Source organism: Austrofundulus limnaeus, unplaced genomic scaffold (assembly GCF_001266775.1).
Source record: "Austrofundulus limnaeus strain Quisiro unplaced genomic scaffold, Austrofundulus_limnaeus-1.0 Scaffold1304, whole genome shotgun sequence".
NCBI classification, from domain to species: Eukaryota; Metazoa; Chordata; class Actinopteri; order Cyprinodontiformes; family Rivulidae; genus Austrofundulus; species Austrofundulus limnaeus.
In genome coordinates this window covers 54449-74983 of record NW_013953706.1, presented here as the reverse complement: position 1 = coordinate 74983, position 20535 = coordinate 54449, and the positions used below count along the sequence as shown (strand labels likewise).

At 38.8% G+C, this 20535-nt stretch overlaps 1 protein-coding gene across 2 annotated transcripts in view; it reads left to right on the top strand.

Moving 5' to 3' along the window:
- Positions 1–15952, top strand: part of runx1 (RUNX family transcription factor 1) — a 36612-nt gene extending 20660 nt beyond the window's left edge. Inside the window, exons 4-8 of one of the 2 annotated variants that reach the window (XM_014031711.1) lie at positions 3862–4018; positions 9244–9348; positions 11157–11369; positions 14713–14859; positions 14935–15952. In XM_014031711.1, coding sequence (XP_013887165.1) covers positions 3862–4018; positions 9244–9348; positions 11157–11369; positions 14713–14859; positions 14935–15482 — 1170 coding nt within the window. In that variant the 3' untranslated portion in view covers positions 15483–15952. Of the gene's footprint in view, positions 1–3861; positions 4019–9243; positions 9349–11156; positions 11370–14712 lie in introns of both variants that reach the window. The other variant, XM_014031710.1, reaches the window with a different exon arrangement.
- Positions 15953–20535: the final 4583 nt, after the last annotated feature.

Here is a 20535-nt window from a genome sequence, read left to right as displayed (position 1 = left end):
GGGATATATCGTATCGTGACCCCTCTGTCATGATATGTATCGTATCGCCAAATTCTTGCCAATACACAGCCCTAATAATCATTAGTAATTAGCTGTTAGTATTAGATTTTCTTTACTTATTTAGCTGTTAAGCGTTAGTTTCCACAAATTTTTTAGGTGTTAAGACTACAGCCAAAAGAAACACATTTCTAAGTCCAATAGGGTTAGCCTTTAAGCCTAACCTGCGGTAATTTGTTCAATGTTTAGTTAGCAAGATAATGACTTAGTAAAGCCAACCTTTTGATTGGTGAGTTTGTGGATCGATGACAAGGTGCAGGTATGGCAAGCARTWAGAKTGTACAGTATAATCCATACTTTCAAACATGCAGACCGTGTACATTTGTTATATCTTAAAACTTAACATAGGTTTCTGCTAACTAAGAAGCTAACATCAACAGGTTTGTCTCCGTCCCACCAGTCTTCTGCTGGAAGGAGATGAAGACTTGTGATGCAGATTGTCTTAGCAATTAGCCATTAGCAGTTATGTTAGTTTCTGTTAATATTTACTTGTTTAGCATTAGCATCTGCAATTTTTTTTCCTTCAGTTAGTGTAAAAAAGTAATATTTTTACTTAGCATGAWATGAATCAGGTTAAAGATCGAAGGTCATGACAGGAGAGCTGGAAAATGACTCAAGAATTAYGATTTAGAAGGCTGGCAGAGGAAAACCTCTAAAAACTGAACATGCGTGGATTAAAGTTCTCCACTGCCACAACGGTTTCCATCGGATTTCCATCCTTTGCAAAAATGAGAGGAGAAATAAATACCTTGTTAAAAGCAACCAATCTAATATTACAGGGATTAAACTGCTTTCAACAAATAGTTAACTTTGTTGAAAGTTCACTTTGACATGTACACAGTATACTCCTAACCACATACTGTGCTCTTTGACTAAGGACATGTTTATTTGTTTTGKTTATTGATTAGGATCCCCATTAGTTTCCACCAAGATGGTTGCTAATCTTCCTGGGGTCCAACTGATATAACATAAAATATTTATACAACGCATAAAATCATGACATAAAATATACATGAAARTAATCAAATTCCACATTTTACAAAATTACAACCATAAGCCTAGTTAAAAACAAAATAAAACCAATAATAATAATAAYAATAATAATGACAAAATAAAATTTAATACAAATAAGATTTCAGTGCTCTTTTAAAAGAACATGTGCTTTTTAGATATCTAATGTTTTTAGGTAATTTATTCCATWCCTGAATAGCTCTATAAACTACTGATTTTTGTAGYAAGTTTGTTCTAGCATGATTTACAATTAGTTTTGTTTCACAAGAGTATCTAGTAACATAATTATGTATCTGATCAGAGTAAATGAGCTTTTCATACACTGATTCAGGCCTCCTAGTAATTATAACTTTGTTTATAAATGTAAGTAAATTATACTGCAACCTAACCTTCAGTAATGGCCACAGTAAACTACGGTGTATTTCTATAATGCTTGTATGAAATAGACATATTAACACTAGGCGAGCAGCCTTATTTTGACTACCTGYAACCTTAACAAATCTGATTTATTAGCAGCAGACCATAAAACTGAACAATAGTCTAAGTGAGACAGAACTAAAGATCGCACAACCTCTTTCAGAACTGATGGAATAACAAAAGGCGAACATCTTCTGACAACAGCAATACCTTTACCCATTTTACTACTTATTTTGTCAATATGATGAGACCATGTCAAGTGATGATCCACTGTGATGCCAAGTAATTTAACCTGTGTGACTTGCTCCAAGACAGCGCTCTTCATAGTGAGGTTCATCTGTGAATAACCATGCAATCAGTTTASAAACTGAAAAAAGGAGAGGTCCAAGAGAGCTACCCTGAGGCAAACCACAGTGGATCTCACAACTATTGGACAAAAAAAAACATTATAAAAACATGTTGGTTTCTGTCAGTGAGATAATCTCTGATCCAACACAAGGACTTAGTTGATAGTCCGTAAKATCTTAACTTATCAATGAGAAGATCTTGATTTATCAGATCAAATGCTGCRYTAAAGTCCAAAMATATGACACCAACTAGATTACCTTTGTCCATTTCTTGATACCAATTGTCAACCATATGAACAAGAGTTGTAGCAGTGGAGTGACTAGGTTTGTAAGCATACACAGTATACCCCTAACAGTATACTGTGTACTTTGACTAAGGACATGTACACAGTATACTGTGTACTTTGACTAAGGACATATACACAGTTTACCCCTAACCTTATACTGTGTACTTTGACAAAGGACATGAACACAGTATACTCCTAACAGTATGCTGTGTACTTTGACTAAAGACGTGCACAGTACACAATTATCATTATAAACACCTCATACCAGTGGTGAAGCACAGTGGTAGAGGGTTGATGGTTTGGTCTCCTTGGAKTTATTGTTATTCAGTCAGTCATGAACTTCTCTACAGACCAAAGGACTCTAGTCAAAGCCATTGCTGCTTTGCTGAAGGCCATCCAGTAGCTCAGACATGTATTGTGTTTTGTAGGTTATCAAGAAAGCAACGTTGATTTGTTATTTGGCTCGCACCAAAATCAAGGTTTAACTCACAGTTTAATGCAGTGTGTCAGTCAATAAGTGCTGCACTTGTTTGCTTAGAGTTCAAGGTTAAGAGAAGCCATCAGTGCAGCATCTGCCATGGACATTTGCACACAGATGGCCTGTGTGTTTCTATTATGGAAATCAGCCTCTATATGTCTATAAATCAGTAGGTGTAGAGGAAAAAAAAGTGCTGTCTGGTGTTCTGAATGTTACATATCATAAATGACTGGTATCTTAAGGATGCTTTTTCAGTTGAAATATATTTGAAGCGGTCTCAGAACCCATCAGAAATTTAGTTGGACTTATCAAGTGGTCAGTACCAGTTAGTTGCTGTACTACAAAGTTATAAAACTGTGAGTTATCTAAGACCTGGATAAATATGGGGTTTTGAAAATGCCTACAACCATCAAAACGTCCCACATACTCCAATATAGCTGGGAATTTTTTGTATTTACATATAAATGTATTATTTTTCTCAAATAGTAAAAAGGATATCCAATATGTAGTTTGCCAGTTAGCAGTAAAAATTAAGTGAATGTTGGGTTTGCGAAAGTTTCCTATGCAAATACTTAGTGGTGAGCATGGTTTTGCATATCRGCTAACAGCAATTAGCAAAACTAGTTTTTTGTTTAGTAGTTTTGTGTTTTGTGACTTTTGTATAAGTTTCTCTACACCACTCCTTGGATATCTTCTCTGTGTGCTTTGGGTCATTGGTCATGTTGAAAGGTGAACCTTTGGTCCAGAGCTATGTGGATGATGCTTCCACCACAGTGCTTCATTGTAGGGATGGTATCAAGCCTGGTTTCCTCCAGATATTAGGTTTAGAATTTAGACCAAACAGCTCAATCTCGGTTTCTAGAGAACCTTGTTCATCACAATTGAGGTTCTTCATACAGTTTTCTTGGTATCTTCTCTCACAAAGGTCTCCCTTGGTTGCTCTCCATGGCTGGTAGACCAACTCATAAAGCTGTCCTAGTTAGGTCAAATGAACCTTTGGTGCAACAGGAATGGTTTTCATAGATGTCTCTCAATCTGTGCTATGGAGGAATCCTTCCTCTGAGATCTGAAGGTCGTTCCTTTCAACACATAGTTGGTCTTTGCCCTGATATTCAAAATCATGTCCACTCAGCTTCATTGATCACAGTCACACTCCAAAGTGTAAAAACATCAATAAAAGGTGCAGTGTTCCATTAAATAAACAAGAATCCTAATACAACAAATTTAAAAGTTTTTTGTTGTATTTTTCCTCATCTGTCTGCAGGTGGTGGCCCTGGGCGATATCCCCGACGGCACCTTGGTTACGGTGATGGCTGGTAATGACGAGAATTACTCGGCAGAACTTCGGAACGCCACGGCCGCCATCAAGAACCAAATAGCCCGATTCAATGACCTGCGCTTTGTGGGGCGCAGTGGAAGAGGTGCGTCAAGATGTGGACGAATATCCACATAGCAGACTGGTGTGGGCCAGGTCTGGCAATGATGGCACTGATTTTAAGATGGCATGCTACAACTGGCCCAGTTGTGGTTTGGTTTGTGTGCTGCTGGCCCAYGCATTGACAACTTCTGGCAAACCACATCTGGAGATGCCGTCACTCTTTGTGGTATTTGGGTCGACAGTTACTGCCTTGTGTGGGCCAGACAAATTTTGCTRTGAGGGTGTTTTATTTACGGTAAAGAAGTCCAAATGTGGGACATATTTGACCAATTATACTTTATCTCTACAGCTATTCCATGATTTTATATTTAGATTTAATTTAAAAATGTGTGTTTAGGACCTCTGCTGTAACTGTCGTGTAAATAGTAGTGGCGTTTCGACCGCACGTTGTGGGACATTTAATAGCTCTGCTTTGCACAAGAGCTTAACACAGAATGGGATACAGTAAGGGAAGTACTAGTGGGGAAAAACATTATTCAGTCAACTTCCTCCTAAATTTTTGTTTGATGTCTACCTCATTTGGCCCAACTCTTCTCCACCCCCACCTTTCTGAGTTTAACGGACACACTAGACCACAGTTACTCTAAATCAGTCATAGGCAAATGTCTCTACTTATCTATTTAAAACACCAGGCCTGTATACACAAACTGCACTTACACTTTTACACATGGACTCGATAACAACTCCTCAGTCCTAAGAAAATTGAACAATAACTGTTTTTATTTTATAGAGCGCACTGTATTGTTAAAATCATTTTTAAAAAATGTATATTCATATAGTACACTTGAACTGTGTAGTTTTCTCAGCATTACTCATTCTCAGCAATGTTTTAATTCAGTGAGTTTCAAAGTAATCCAAGGAAGCATTAARGTTAGGTTTTTTATATCTTAATTTTTTGCTCATTTACGACCAATATCAGCTTCATAAGGTGGCAAATGCAATTTTTTGTGAGGTACTAAATGGGATACATATTTAACATTAATTGGTTTTCTTTATAGTGACAATCGTCATTTCTTTGAGGTAGGAGTATCACTCCAGATTTTAATATTGCCAATACCAATGAGATCCCCCCAGAAAACCTGCTAAATCTGGCGGTAGGGCCATTAGGACTGCCCACAGTCAGCCCACTGTTTTTTTCCTTAAAGAATGTTAAAAGTCAGGAAATTTATGTAATTATGTGTTATTGTAAGACATTATTGACTTAAACACTAACTATAGTCATACAAAATAACGTTTGAACAGTACTGTCCAAAGTTTCAGCTAATATGCTAACAGATAATAGTGAAGCTAACTTTTTGTTTTACGGATTAACATTTTCTCTTATTTTGAAAACTCTTAGCGCACCAATTACCTTCTGCTAAATTTATTTCTGCTAACCTTATGTATGAAAACAAAAACAACTATCCCCTCACACATGCAGTGCTGCACGGCTGTGTCACACGCATGTAGCGTCTTTAGGATTTTGTGTGTACCTCTTGAAGTTCATCAAGAGARTGCCAAGAGTGTGCAAATCAGTAATCAAAGCAAAAGGTGGCTAGTTTGAAGAACATCGAATATAAGACATATTTTGAGTTGTTTCACACTTTTTTGTTAAGTATTTAATTCCATATGTGTTAATTCATAGTTTTGCTGCCTTCAGTGTGAATCTACAATTTTCAGTCATGAAAATAAAGAAAACTCTTTGAATGAGGAGGTGTATCCAAACATTTGGTCTGTACTATATATTAGCTAACCAGCTTATCAACAGGTCAGGTTTGTCTAACAGAAAACTAAAAATGCTTAAAGTGTAACTTAACCCAAAATCAACTTTTTTTTAAACAAATAAACTGTCTAAATTGTGTCTTAAGGGTAATACCTTGCTATTTTTGACCTAAATTTAACATTTTTGTCTAAAATAGTTTAAATCGTCAGTGTGATATGGAGGACCTCAGTTTAGATTGTTAGTCTGTTGCGCTAGCGCTGAGCTAATACATATAAGGTAATATAGCATGAGGGCTAGCGCGAAGGCTAACAGGCTAAGCTGAGGTTCTTCTTCCATGAAGCAGCTCTGTTGTCCTCCATCCATATTTTCAGTTCCAGGCTGAGTCATTTCTACCTTCTCCTCTCTGTCAACGCTCTCTGGTTTCATTTAAAAGAGTCGATCATCAGATATTGTCCAAGATTAACCTTCAGGGTGGATATAGCTCGCTAGCAGCCTCGTGCCGATGACCTAGTTGATGTCATTTACCCAGAATGCTTTGAGTGTAAATAAAATGGCTCCGTCCGTGTTAAAATATATTTTTAAACTTTAAGTTTAAAATTTATAAAAACTGAACATCCTACAGTATTTTTACAGTCTTTATTTTATAGTTAAAGTATATGTTTATTAAATAAAGTCTAATGTTACAACTAATCGGGGATCACTTTAAATATAAGATATTATTTTACACTGTCTAAATATTACCGAAATCAGAGGACAAATCAGCTTGTACTATTTAATAATTTGTGTTAAATTGTAGCAGGGTTCAGCAGAGTGCTACACTCTGTATAACTATATATGCTACAGAAGCTAATATCTGCTAACCAATTCAATAATTATCAGTGATTACATTGGCTTTATAAGCTTATTTTAATTTTAAACTGGTACATTATTAGCTTCACTTCTGCTCAGATCTCATTGAGGTAAATAAGTTCAATTCTGTTTACTTGTGAAATGGTACATTCATAACGTACACAGCTTTCTGATAGTTTTATATACATTAGATTATATATTCTCTAAAATATTAAAAATAATTTTAATTTTTATAGACTGTCTGTAGTTGTTGTTGACTTGAATCCTTGTAGTGGTCAGAAATAGGAAAATGCCCTAAAGCACTTTAGAAGATGTAGTTATACGTTTTTTTTTTTATCACATCTCTTTATTGATGACAGTGGTTTAGTGTTAGCTCAGTGCATAGAGGTCTGCCTTGTGTAGAACGTCCAGGTCACATGACTTCCAATCCAGTAACAAATATTAGTGATTGGCAGCCAGTGAAGCTAATGTTTTGGTAAAACTAATTCTGTCTTAAGGCTTTATTAAATCTTTAAACATTTTCTTGCCAGAAAGAAATGTCTGAATGTCCCTTAAAGCATCACTGATAGTATGAACTGTAGCCTAATGGACAACAGTTACACTGATATTCACTGATAGCTATCTGTGGCAGTTTTTATTCAACATTCTGTTAGATTAGCAATAATYCTGAAGATATGATTCAACCCATAATAAATGCAAACATATCAAACAGGCTTGTCGAGTGAGCTCTGCACACAGGACCTATAGTCATGCCGTTTGGCTCTGTGTCCTCTCAGCAACAGGTAAAAAAGCAGAAATTAAACCCGTCAACACACACATAACTGCTGTTTGTTTCATTTTATGGTTCGGTTAGTTKGTGCAGTTTGGATATTTATCTTTGTCTTTGCGAACACACAGACGCAGCTAGTTTTCATGTTCCCTTTTAGTTCCTCTTTTAAACAGGTCKGGCATTTTTTACAAGGACACAGACACTGTTTGATTTCTATCTTTATTAGGACCATGTATTGGCTTCCATTCATTTATGTACTTTAACCCTAACCCCTAAACCCTAACTTCCGTATGACCCTCCAACATAGAGTATTTGGACTGGTCCTGACACGATTTGTGATTATATCAGGAAAAAAAAAGCAAAAACCAGGAACACACATTAAAATCATCTATGTGTGATGCAACAGACTTTCATTCCTTATCAAACCTCATTAAACCAAATCTACAACTAAAATACATGTTTTTTTACATATATTGTTTATACAATTATACAGAATACACAGTAAATTGTTTTACTGTTGGTGTTTGTCCTGGGTGCCATCTTGTGGCCAATACCAAACATCAACATAAGGGTAAATGGTAAGAAAATCTTTGAGATTGTGATTTATTTTCTTAGCATTCAGTAAAATATTTTCATTTGATGGCCTGATGCAGCTGTTTACAACTAGATTATGAGAACAGATTATGAATGAATGAATGAATGAATGAATGAATGAATGAATGAATGAATGAATGAATGAATGAATGAATGAATGATACTTTACTGATCCCATGAAAGGAAATTACAGACACATTATGAAAGGTCCTATTTCAAAATTCAAGATTTATAGACTCAAAACCTACAATTTTTTCACATCTACCTTAATAGCCTATGTACAAAAAGCAAAAAACAGACATTGTAGGTCATGACGCATCTGAAAAATGTTGTTTATGTTCCTAATAAYGGGCTTTAAGTCCTTTTTTAATGCAACCTTAGATTAACAAAGGACTAACCAATTGAATACATTACATGCAACATTTTGGAAAGAGTATGTTTAGACAACATAAACCTAGCTTGGTTAACAAAGTGTTTGGGTTAGGGTTCGGACCTAATGACAGTTGTAAAAAAGAAAGTAACACGAGCAATAAATGCTGTATTTCCCTATGTGTGTGAGAGACAGACGTATAGAGGAATAGAGGTAAAACAACTTTTGAAGACACACATTATTAATACTGCTCAGCACAATCCCCAAAAAGTTCCTCAGATGTGCTTTTGAACAAATCAGGAAACGTGTAGTACAGACATTAGTGGACGGTTTACTCCTTTTTAAATGAGGTATAYCACATTCTACATTTTTACAAGCYTATAAGTWCAATCTAATTTGGAGTACAAGAAGCTACACATAAGACAAATGATCAAAAAGAGTTAGTACCTATGTTCCCTGGTAMCTTAGTTCCTTTGTACTTATGTTCCTTGGTGTATACTTTACCTTGTACTTATGTTCTTGGTATCTACTTTACCTGGTACATATGTTCCTTTGTACTTATGTTCCTYGGTACCTATGTTCYTGGTTATCTATGTTCTCTAGTCTTTAGCCAGCTTTTTAGTGGACAGTTTGAAATGGAAGWAACTGATTTTGTGAACAGGCTTGCTTTATACACCTAAGTACAGATCAAGATTTAATGATCAMTTGATCGACTGACTGATCTGTGTGCCTCATGGGGCACGTAACCAATATGTGGCCAGTTTGTAGAAGATCGAATACTAATTTCACTCAATGACTTGTGAATTATTTTGTAACATTGATGTGGTGTGTGCTTTCTGGATTATTTCAGTTGTGCTTTTGTTGATAATCTTTGCCTTATTCCTTTATGTGCATGGCTTACCTTCCTTTCTTCTGTTTTTATAGGCAAGAGTTTCACTTTGACAATCACTGTATTCACCAACCCCACCCAGGTGGCTACATACCAGAGGGCTATTAAAATTACAGTTGATGGTCCCAGAGAACCTCGGCGTAAGTAGATCTGACATAGACATGTTACGCTCACAAAGTTCAATTGCATGTATATTTTTTGTTTCCAGGGAAGTTGATTTGTTTGTTCAGGTCCATCTTAAGTTTGCCAGGGAAACATTGATGTGGAGTAGATGGGATCCAACAGGCATTACAAGTGTTCAATCCATTTTTAGCATTACTCGATGAACTAAATGTGCTCTTTTTGCCTAAGTTTTTTTTTTGCCATGGTGGTATGTTTTGAGTCCCACCCATGACACACCTTCAGTATTCTGGATGAGGCAAGACGATTTTTGTTCAATGTTTTACTGTAAATGTACCTATTCATTGGTATATATGTTGCCTCTCAGTCTCAGTGAGAAGGTTCTTGTTCAATGTTTTACTGTAAATGTACCTGTTCATTGGTATGTTGCCTCTCAGCAAGAAGGTTCTTGGATTGAACCCCAACCAGGGACCTTTGCGGTTGTGGTTTTCATGTTCTCTCCGGATACTCTAGTTTCTTCCCACAGACCAAAGACATGCATGCTAGGTTAATTGGGAGTAGTTGGGTACAGGTTTGGGTAAGGGTTAGAATTAGTMTTAGGGCCCAGTTTGGTTTAGTGTTTAAGGGTTGGGGTCTGGGCAATGTTTTTGGCTCACTGGGGGTGAACCTTGAACTTTAGCCTAGTCAAGATTTTGCCAGTTTGTGCTTTATTTATACGGATCTCACGCGGCCTTAGGGTTAACAGTGGGACAAAATGTGAATAACTCGAGAAGCGTGGGTAATATGAGTGTAAAACTTGTCTAACTGGGGGATTTTGGACAGGGTCAGGCACTCTGGCGAAGATGGTATGTTGCTAGCTGCAACAGGTCTTAAGATCCTGTGAAAAGGTTAAAAAAAGGATCAGAAAAATGTAAGTCCTGAAAGGAAGGTTGTAGAGCTGAAATCAAGTGTGTTTTACTTATCTTGACCTGTCAAATTGATAGACATCCTTCATGACTGGCCTTGTGATTATAGACATTTTTGTTCAAATATTGCATTTCAGAGTGTCTCAAGTGATCTTGTGGGACTCTGTGTCAAGTTTTGCGAGGCGGGCATTAGGTTTTTGMGTACAGGTTTGGGTAACAGAAAGGATTACTAAGAGTGAGAGAGTTAATGGTTGGTGATGGACTTGCAACCTGTCCAGGGCGTACCCTACCTCTCGCAMAATGACTGCTAAACGTGTGGGTAAAATGTGATAAATGGATGTTCCAGTCCATTGACCCCTCAGTTCTGTGAAGTATCCCTGTACTCAAYGACATAAAACAGACCCAAAGCATGTTTCCACCATCAGTTCTTCATTGTAGGATTGGTTTTTCAATCCATTACCAATGGTCTTCTTGGTGACTGTGGTCCCAGGTGTCTTCAGATCAATAACAAGTTCTTCCTGATTCCTCATTGTTCTCRGGGACCCTTCTTACCTCGGAACAATGAGGGTGACTGATGGTCATTTTTGTACCTCTTCCATTTCTGAATAATTACACTATAAGACACGATGAGTTGTTACCTGAGTCAGTGAGGAACTTGTTGCAACACAGAAGTCTTGTCCTGCTTTGTGTGATGAAACACAAGACTTAAGACTTATTTGGTTTTGCTTACATAACAAGYTGTAGCAAAGCAACTGTTGATCAGACGACAGAGGCATGGCAGTTTTGTTATGTGGTACCTGTWAACTGGTTAACATTGTTGGGACAGTAGACACTCATATAGCTGGGCCTACACCATAACTGTTGGAACAGTATGAGAATAATTTGTATTCTCTCACTGAATCTTCTTCCTGTTTCTCTCCAAGGTCATCGTCAGAAAATGGACGAGGTTAAAGCTGGCTCGTTGGCGTTCTCTGAGAGGCTAACGGAGCTGGAGCAGCTGAGACGAAGCTCCATCAGGGTGACCCCTCCTCACCACCACCCCCACCACCACCATCAACCCTCTGCCAACGGCCGCCAGCCCACGGTTCTCAACTCGGCTACGTTCTCCAGCCCTCCACACTCTCAAATAACAGCCGGTAAGCCAAAACCACTAGGAGATTTGAGTCGTTMGGCTTCAGAGAGCATTTAGAAATCTAAAGGTGTTATCTCATAGGACTGTGAGAAGTTGGCCAACACCATTCACAAGAGAGTCCAGAATGTATTGCAACTTGTGCGGCGCTCTCAACTTCCTCATACGAGTCACAGAGAAACACAGTCCTGTCAGCTGAGTTTGGAGCATCTTAAAGTGATCTCAGACTGCTGTCACATTTTTGTTTTATGTTATTAACCTTTATTTAAMCAGGTAAATCCCACTGAGATCAGAGATCTCTTTTGCAAAGGAGGCCTGAGCCATCATGCTGAGATGTTGGTCTTAATTTATTATTTCTCTGTTTCACAAAAATTTGTTTTTTTGTGACACATGAAAACTCCTAATTACTTAAATAATTTGTAYATGTTTATAACATTTTTCACTTTATGTCACCATTTTTTTACAGACACATTGGACACTTCTGCAGCTCATMATCATGTCTCCTCTCTCAATTTTAAGGAATTTTTTTCACCCATTTGTCCCCAAACAATCACAATTTGYGGGATATTGCCTCAAGTGTGTATATATCTATGTATATATGCAACACTTCTGAAATTATTAAACAAAAAGTTGTTTTGAAAAGTTAAATTTTTCATTCACATTTTGTTCTCGAGCTAATTTGATAAATATTATTGTGGGGACAAAAACAAAAAATCAAATCCTGCACCAAAACAGAAAGTACCAGCGAGTGTGTATGTGTCGGTGCATTTGCGTGTGTGTGAATTTCCCAACCTTTGCACACGACTTGCATCAGCCCTCGTAGTTCCTCCTTGTGGTTTTGGTCAGATCCATTGTGGTCTCTTTGCACGTATGTGTGTGTTCGTTGTGGTTGCCGTGGAAACCCAAAGTGGAACCACGAGGCAGAATCTGTTCCTCTTTGGGTTTCATAGGTGGTGACGCTGAATGTTGGTTATGGAATGTTAGTCCTATACACGATTACGCATGTGTGTGTGTGCCCTTGTTTTTGCTACTTGGTGGGGAHGATTTTTCAGGAAAATGCAACCTCGTGGGGACCAAATGCGTCTTGTGGGGACCAAAGCCTGGTTGGGTTTAGGACCAAAGTGTGAATTGAGTTTAGGTTAGTTTTAGGGTCAGGTTGGTACCTGTGTGGTTAATTTTAGGATAAATGGTCAGGGTTAGGATATAAAATATGCAAAAAATGAATGGAAGGCAATGGATAGTCCCCACAAGGATAGAGAGACATAGTAGGTGTGTGTGTGGCGTGTGTGTGCGTGCGTGTGTGTGTGTGTGTGTGTGTGTTACAAACATTTGGGTCTGTGAGGAAGCAAGTTGTGTTGCTGGAAGGAAATGAGAGCCAGCTGGCAGAAAGCTGTAAAGCAGAAATTACATTTAAAATAAATTTCGTAACTGTCAGAAATTATGAAAAAGGGAATTTCCTGTTTTAACTATATTACACCTGTTCCAATTACTGACACCTCTGGGATGTWATGATTTTGAATATCTAGAGCGCCTTCATGAAGGTTTGGTTAATTATGGTAGATTTGAACATCCATCCATCGAGCCATTTCTCAGATTAAACTGATCTATCATTGGATCACAGCAGCAATCAGTTTAGGAGGGAAACTCAAACAGCCCTTSTCCCAGAAACCTTCTCAAGCTCCTGAGATCCCGTATACTCCTGACTGCAGCCTGACGTTCAGAGCAAAGTTAAATGGAGGTCTGATTGATGGTTTGACCTAACCCCCAGCTCAATGTTTAAGTCTGCCTAGATTAAAATAATAAACTTATGGCTTGTGCGAATGACACTAATAATTATTTTGGTGCTGCTACAGAAAATTATAAATTTAAAATAAGTGGTGGGCACAGCTAACCAAAAGGTTAGCTTAGCTAACTCATAATTTGCTAATTAAAAATAGCTTCATTAAGGCTAAACGTGGAAAAAAAATTGTAAATTGCAGAAGCTAACGCTAACAGATAATGGTTGATCAATGGCTAACTGACTGTCGACTCCTTTTGGCTGAAATCTTTTGATGTTAGCTTGTTGGTTAGCTGTTAGTGCACTTACATTTGGCAAAACCTAATTTAACGGAAGCTAACTGGTCTGCTAACAAGTTTTCAAAAGTTAGTGATAAAGCTAATCCACTAAACGAATAGTTATTGCTGCTGTTAGCTAACTAGCATAAGCCAATTCAAGTCTGCTAACAGCTCACCAACAGCAGGTTTGTGCCAGTCCTACCAGTCYTCGGCTGAAAGTAGACAAAGGCTGTGTCAATTCATGGGCTGGGTCTTCATGAGTACACGTTTGTCATACGTCACTGCCCCACGCTGAGTGCTGTCCAATTCCAGGGCTCCTCCTTGTGCAGCCGAGGATTGCGGCCCACAAAACCTCAAATATCAAGGATACATCAGACAATCATCACTGGCCGAGGATATCCCAGAATTCAATGCTCCGACAACAAACTAAACAGAGAAACAAAGACGGCAGAGTTTTTATTTTTTTACCAAGTCGGCGTAGTTTGTAAATTCCCCATGGACCAAAGAGTTTGTTTTTAAATGTAAGTTTAGCAATTTAACTGATGACATTTATACTGCTGAAGAAATTTATAGTTATTAGAGGTTAGTACTGATGTTAAAAGCACAACACTATATTTTTAGGTTTTCCTTTTTATAATGTTGACAATGTTTAATCTATTATGTTTTGATTGATATAGATTAGTTACATATCCGAATTATAACAACACATAATCAAACGTTGTGAGGACATTAGATGAGAATTTTGTCTGAATGCCTGTGATTCAGTCGTAGGTCAGTAGGGGGCGAACGCAGGCATTGAAGAACATGTATAAATTGATGAACTTCCTGGTTTTTCGCCAGTGTGGTTTCCTGTCAGCTCCGGAGACAATAAACCTCACTCAGATCCAGAATTCTGGTGTTGTATGGTTTGATTCCTTCTACAAATCATTTTATTTAACAATGGTGTTTTTAATATCAACTTCAGTTTATTGAATACGTATTTTTCTTACACTGCAATAAATGTTAAATAAATCCGGACTTTGAAGGATGTGGTCCAGGTGGGCTACACAGTTGTGAGGATGCAGCCCGTGAATTGAGACACAGCCAGACATGAGACACAGACTGCGTGACAGTCATCTTAGCAGCTAACGGTTAGCCGTTAGTGTTAGCTTCTGCGCTATTTTAATGTTTAGGTGAAGCTCTATTTTGATTTAGTGGATTATGAGGACTCTGCTGGCTTCAGATTTGGACTGTGGGATAAGTCTTGGTTTTAAATGTAGATGTTGACGTGTTTTCTCTGTTCTTGTGTTTTCTAGATTCCAGACAGATGCAGTCATCTCCATCTTGGTCCTACGATCAGTCCTACTCATACCTCGGTCAGATAACTACTCCTACTGTTCACACGACCAACCCACTCTCACCTGGTCGCTCCTCCCTTGGTGATCTGTCCTCAAGACTGACAGGTAACACGACACAAAGCACACACACAAAACAGGAAGTGAGTACGTTTCTAATCTTGGACCTTTGCTTTCACTCAGGTCCTGACCTTACRGCCTTTGGTGACCCTAGGATGACCTTAGAACGACCGTTTACTTCCCTCCCCTCCCTGCCCGACTCCCGTTTCTCCGACCCTCGAGTGCACTACCCCCCCACAGCAGCTGCTTTTTCCTACACGCCGTCCCACAACTCYGTCTCTAACGGCGCGCTCGGCCTCACCATGGCTACGGCGATCGCAACCACCCCAACGGGGCGGTACCACACATACCTGCCTCCTCCCTACCCGCCAAACACCCCTCACCAAGCTCAGAACGGGCCCTTCCAGTCCACGTCGTCGCCGTACCACCTGTACTACTCCACCACCACCGGCTCGTACCAGTTCTCCATGATGGCTGGAGGAGGAAGCAGCAGTGACTCACGCTCGCCRCCGAGGATCCTGCCGCCGTGCACCAATGCCTCCACAGGCTCCTCCCTCCTGCACCCCTCTTTACCCAATCAGAATGAGGGGGTGAGTGTGGAGGTGGAGTCCAGCCACAGTAGCTCCCCAACAAGCATGGCTGCTGCWGAAGCCGTGTGGAGACCCTACTGAAGCCTTGGAGGTGGTAGCATCTCTACAGGCCATGTGATCATTATAGTAGTAACAACTTAAAGTGATCTCTGACAGAGTTGTTATTAAACATCATCTTATTGGCATTTACTTCAACTATGAAACCAGACTGTAAAAACACTGAAGGCTGGGATTTATGCCACAAAGCATTGTGGGTAAACTGACTGCTTCGCTGTGAACCCAGCAGCAGAGCTGCTTCATGGAAGAATCTCAGCTTTAGCCTGTTAGCTTCACTGTTAGCTCCAGCGCTAACATAGTAAACATGTTCATTGAGCAGCTTTTTAGCTTTGACTCTGTGTTTTAGTTTTAGCTTCAACCTGTTTGACATCATCACCCCCAGAATGCATTGCGTCAGTTAAAAATAGTGACGTGCTGAAGTGAAAAATGTAAAAAAAAAAATCTACAGATTTTTAAACAATAGCCTATATGCCACGGACCTCCGATCCAGCACTTGATGCCACTCCCAACACTTCTGTTCATGGTCAACACAGTGTTAGCGAAAGATTTTTTCACCCGAGAACGACTCTTAATGATCTCCACAGTACAGAATTAGCATATTACATGTACCAACATTAACACAGGAGATGTACAGGTCCAGCCAAGTGGAAAAAAATCACTCCAAAGTGGATTAAAGMCATAAAAACAAAGGAAAGAYGTTYGTGTTTATGGTTCCAGAATTTAGCCTTTTTCRCTATTCYKTGGCTGCTTGTTCTGTGAATTTTTCACGTAGAGCTGTGACACTTATATTGTTGGAAAGAGCAGAGTCTGGGCTTTAAATCGATGTGCTACTTGTGTGGTTTGGATCATTTTCCCAGACGTTAGTGAACTGAAAACGTAATGATTATCAGGCGGAGTTTCTGCTGCTCTCGGTGCTCGGGGGCTCGTCACTTAGCTTTAGTCTACACTGTAATATACACTCTAACAAGTTTTTACTTTTGCATAAAACTCATGACAAAGTCGCATAAAAACATTTCGTATAACACAAACGCATGCACACACACACACACACACCTACTGTACCTTTGTACAGGCTGTTGTGTTAGCTTCATGTTAGCTTCCTGCTAGCTGTCGTGTGGAGGAGGTCTTTCCTCTCTCGTCTTGGCAGTAAAAGGGGATAAATGTACATTTCCCTTTTGTAACCTCCGTCTTCTCATTTCTGATGCTGTCTCTTGAATATCCTCAGGTTAGAAATGCTGATTACAAACACAAGTGTGAGCTTTTAAAGATAAGTTTTCCCTGTAATGCTATGATCCACTGCTGTCACCTCCTCATCAAGAGGAAAAAGGAGAAAAACTAACTACTCGATCGTATCTGCTGCTTAGTGGACACAACGGCACACAACAGAACTCATGTTTTATACCAGTAGATCACAGATGCTTCAACTTTTGTGACTTTTTCACGGACTAGTACTAGGAGCTAACGGTAAAAACATAGGCAGTAAGCAGGGAGTGGAAGGGAGGAGCGTGGCAAGAATTTTACCGGAAATACGTCATTAATGACCGTGGCATATAGATTATTAAAAGTTTTCATGTGTCACAGACAAGAACAGAGAAATAACAACATACAGTATTAAGGCCAACATGGGACAGTAGTCAGAGATCACTTTAAGAACTCTATGTGACCTGGGGATCCAAACCATGAAGTCCATATCCACTTATTAGACAACATATATGTAAATAAGGGGTGTAATGACACATGTTCATATTAAACTGTCACAATACCAAAGTCATGGACTGGTACAGGCAACCTGATGAAGAGTACTTCAGTCAAAGTCAACCACCAGATGTTTACATTCACTGTGTTCATACACTGGCTTTAAATCAGACTAAACCTTTCCTGTTTTAGGTTTGTTAGTTCCAAAGTCACAAGCTTACATACATGTTAGTATTTGATACTATAGACTTTAAACTGTTTGACTTGGGTCAGATATTTGGGCTTCAGCGTGATTTACTGGAACTTTATTTGTTGCTCTGTGCAGAGCTGGTGGAACTGGTCAGGTATGTGGGGCAGGGTTTGATGATCCTGAAGGCTGTGTGTTCAGGGTCATTGTCCATTTGAAGACCCATTTAAGTCATGAGATGTTGCTTCAATAGCTCTACAGAATGTTATTTCCTTATGAGGCCATTTATTTTGTGAAGTGCACCACGATGGTCCTCAGGTGTCTTCACTTAACTTAAATGTTGTGAACTAACTGCTTCCAAAGCCATGACATCATCATCTAGGCCCGGGAGGTCCAATCCTGGTCTTCAAGGGCCACAAGGATTCCCTGCTCCAACTCACCTGATTCAGTGACTGAATTACCTCTTCAGGTTCTGCAGAAGCCTGTTAATTACCCGTTCATTCAAATCAGGTGTGKTGCAGCAGAGAATCCCTTAAAACATGCGTGGTTGTGGACCTCAAGGACCAAGATTGGACACCTCAGATCTGGACTTTCCCAAACTGTTCAAAGACAAATTAAAACAGCAGGTAAAATAAGTATTGAACACGTCACCATTTTTCTCAGTAAATGTATTACTAGAGGTGCTAATGACATGAAATTTTCACCAGATGTTGGTAACAACCCAAGTGATCCATACATACAAAGAAATCAAACCATAAATGGCCAGAAATGAAGTTATTTGTAATAATGTGGAATGGCACAGGGAAAAAGTATTGAACACATGAAGAAAGGGAGGTGTAAAAAGGCATGGAAAGCCAAGACACCAGCTGAACTCTCTCAGTAATTAGAAAACAAGCCCGCCCCTTGTCAGTGCAAGTTAATATCAGCTGGTTCAGTCCCAAATGATGGCCAGGTATCACACAAGAACCATCTGATGATGGGTAAAAGTAAAGAGCTCTCTCAAGACCTTCACAACCTTATTGTTGCAAAGCATAATGATGGCATCGGTTACAGAAGAATGTCTAAACTTCTGAAGGTTCCAGTGAGCACTGTTGGGGCCATAATTCAGAAGTGGAAAGAACATTATTTCACCATAAACCGACCACGACCAGGTGCTCCTCACAAGATTTCTGACAGAGGAGTGAAAAGAATTATCAGAAGAGTTGTCCAAGAGCCAAGGACCACTTGTGGAGAGCTTCAGAAAGACCTGGAATTAGCAGGTATGTTTGTTTCAAAGAAAACAATAAGTAATGCACTGAACCACCATGGCCTGTATGCACGCTCACCACGCAAGACTCCACTGCTGAAGAAACAGCATGTTGAAGCTCCTTTAAAGTTTGCTGCACAACATTTAGACAAGCCTGTGTAATACTGGGAGAATATAGTCTGGTCAGATGAGACCAACATTGAACTGTTTGGATGCCAGAATACACATCATGTTTGGAGGTCAAATGGCACTGCACATCAGCCCAAAAACACCATACCAACAGTGAAGTTTGGAGGTGGGAACATCATGGTGTGGGGCTGTTTTTCAGCATATGGTACTGGCAAACTTCAAATAATTGAAGGAAGGATGAGTGGAAAAATGTACAGAGACATTCTTGATAAAAATCTGCTTCCATCTACCAGGATGATGAAGATGAAACGTGGCTGGACATTTCAGCAAGACAATGAGCCCAAACACAAAGCCAAGGAAACTCTCAGTTGGTTTCAGAGAAAGAAACTAAAGCTGCTGGAATGGCCCAGCCAATCACCTGACCTGAATCCAACAGAAAATCTATGGAAAGAACTAAAGATCAGAGTTCATAGAAGAGGTCCACGAAACCTTCAAGATTTGAAGACTGTTTGTGTGGAAGAATGGGCCAAAATCACACCTGAGCAATGCATGCCACTAGTTTCTCCATACAGGAGGCGTCTTGAAGCTGTCATTGACAACAAAGGCTTTTGTACAAAGTATTAGATAAATTTCAGTAAGTGTGTTCAATACTTTTTCCCTGTGTCATTCCACATTATTACAAATAACTTHATTTCTGGACATTTATGGTTTGATTTCTTTGTATGTATGGATCACTTGGGTTGTTACCAACATCTGGTGAAAATTTCATGTCATTAGCACCTCTAGTAATATATTTACTGAGAAAAATGGTGACGTGTTCGATACTTATTTTACCCGCTGTATGTATATGTAAACCTGTGACTTGAAAGAACGTAATAAAAAATCTGTAGAAAACTGTTCTCTTTATTTAGATATTTGACAAATCGAAATAACTGCAGGTATCCTAACTGACCTAAAACATTAAGCTTAGTCTGTTTTGACTCAATGAGAAAAAGTTTAATTTTTTTTCTTGACGGTGTTTGTAAACATCTGGTTACAGATGTAAAGGGTCGCTAATTTACAGAAATCGAAACAGGTACCCCTGCAGGGCAAAGTGGTGACTCTAGATTTCAAAATGAAACTTAGGCAAAAAAACGTACAACATAGTCAATATTTGAAACAAAATGGAGCAACATTCATAGTAATATATTTAATATTCAACCTTCTGTCTTCAAAAGTGTTGGGCACAGCTAACCCAAGAGTTAGCTTCACTAACCACTAATCTGCTGAACAAGAAGTAGCTAAAGCTAAATGGCTAAAAAGATAGAAAATTAGAGGAAGCTAACCGTATTAGCGGTATTAGCAGTTAGAGGGACAGCTGATTTCTATTGGTTTAATTTGATGATGGGTGGGATCGTTTGTGTCAAATCAGCCACATCAAATCAGAGGTATAATACTGACAGTTTCACCTTTTCAGAATAAAGGCATTTCTTTGATATTATTGATTTAATAAACACAACAAATAGCAAACTCTTTCTCTCTATCATGTTTTATACATAGTCATTTTATATTTGTAATTAAAAAAATTGTTAAATGTTTTGTTTTTGATGCTCTCGAAGTTTAGTTGCTACATGGCTACATGCAGTGGTGGGCACAGTTCCCCTAAAGCAATAATAGGGGGACTAATTTCCTGATTAGTGCTAATTTTAACATTTATTAGTGGATTAGCACTTGCTAAATTTAGAAGCACTAACTGAGTTCTTTGATCAACATTAATGTTAAGAGCTGACGGTGAAAACTGTGTGTCACTTATCCACCAGGTGACATGTTGACAACATATG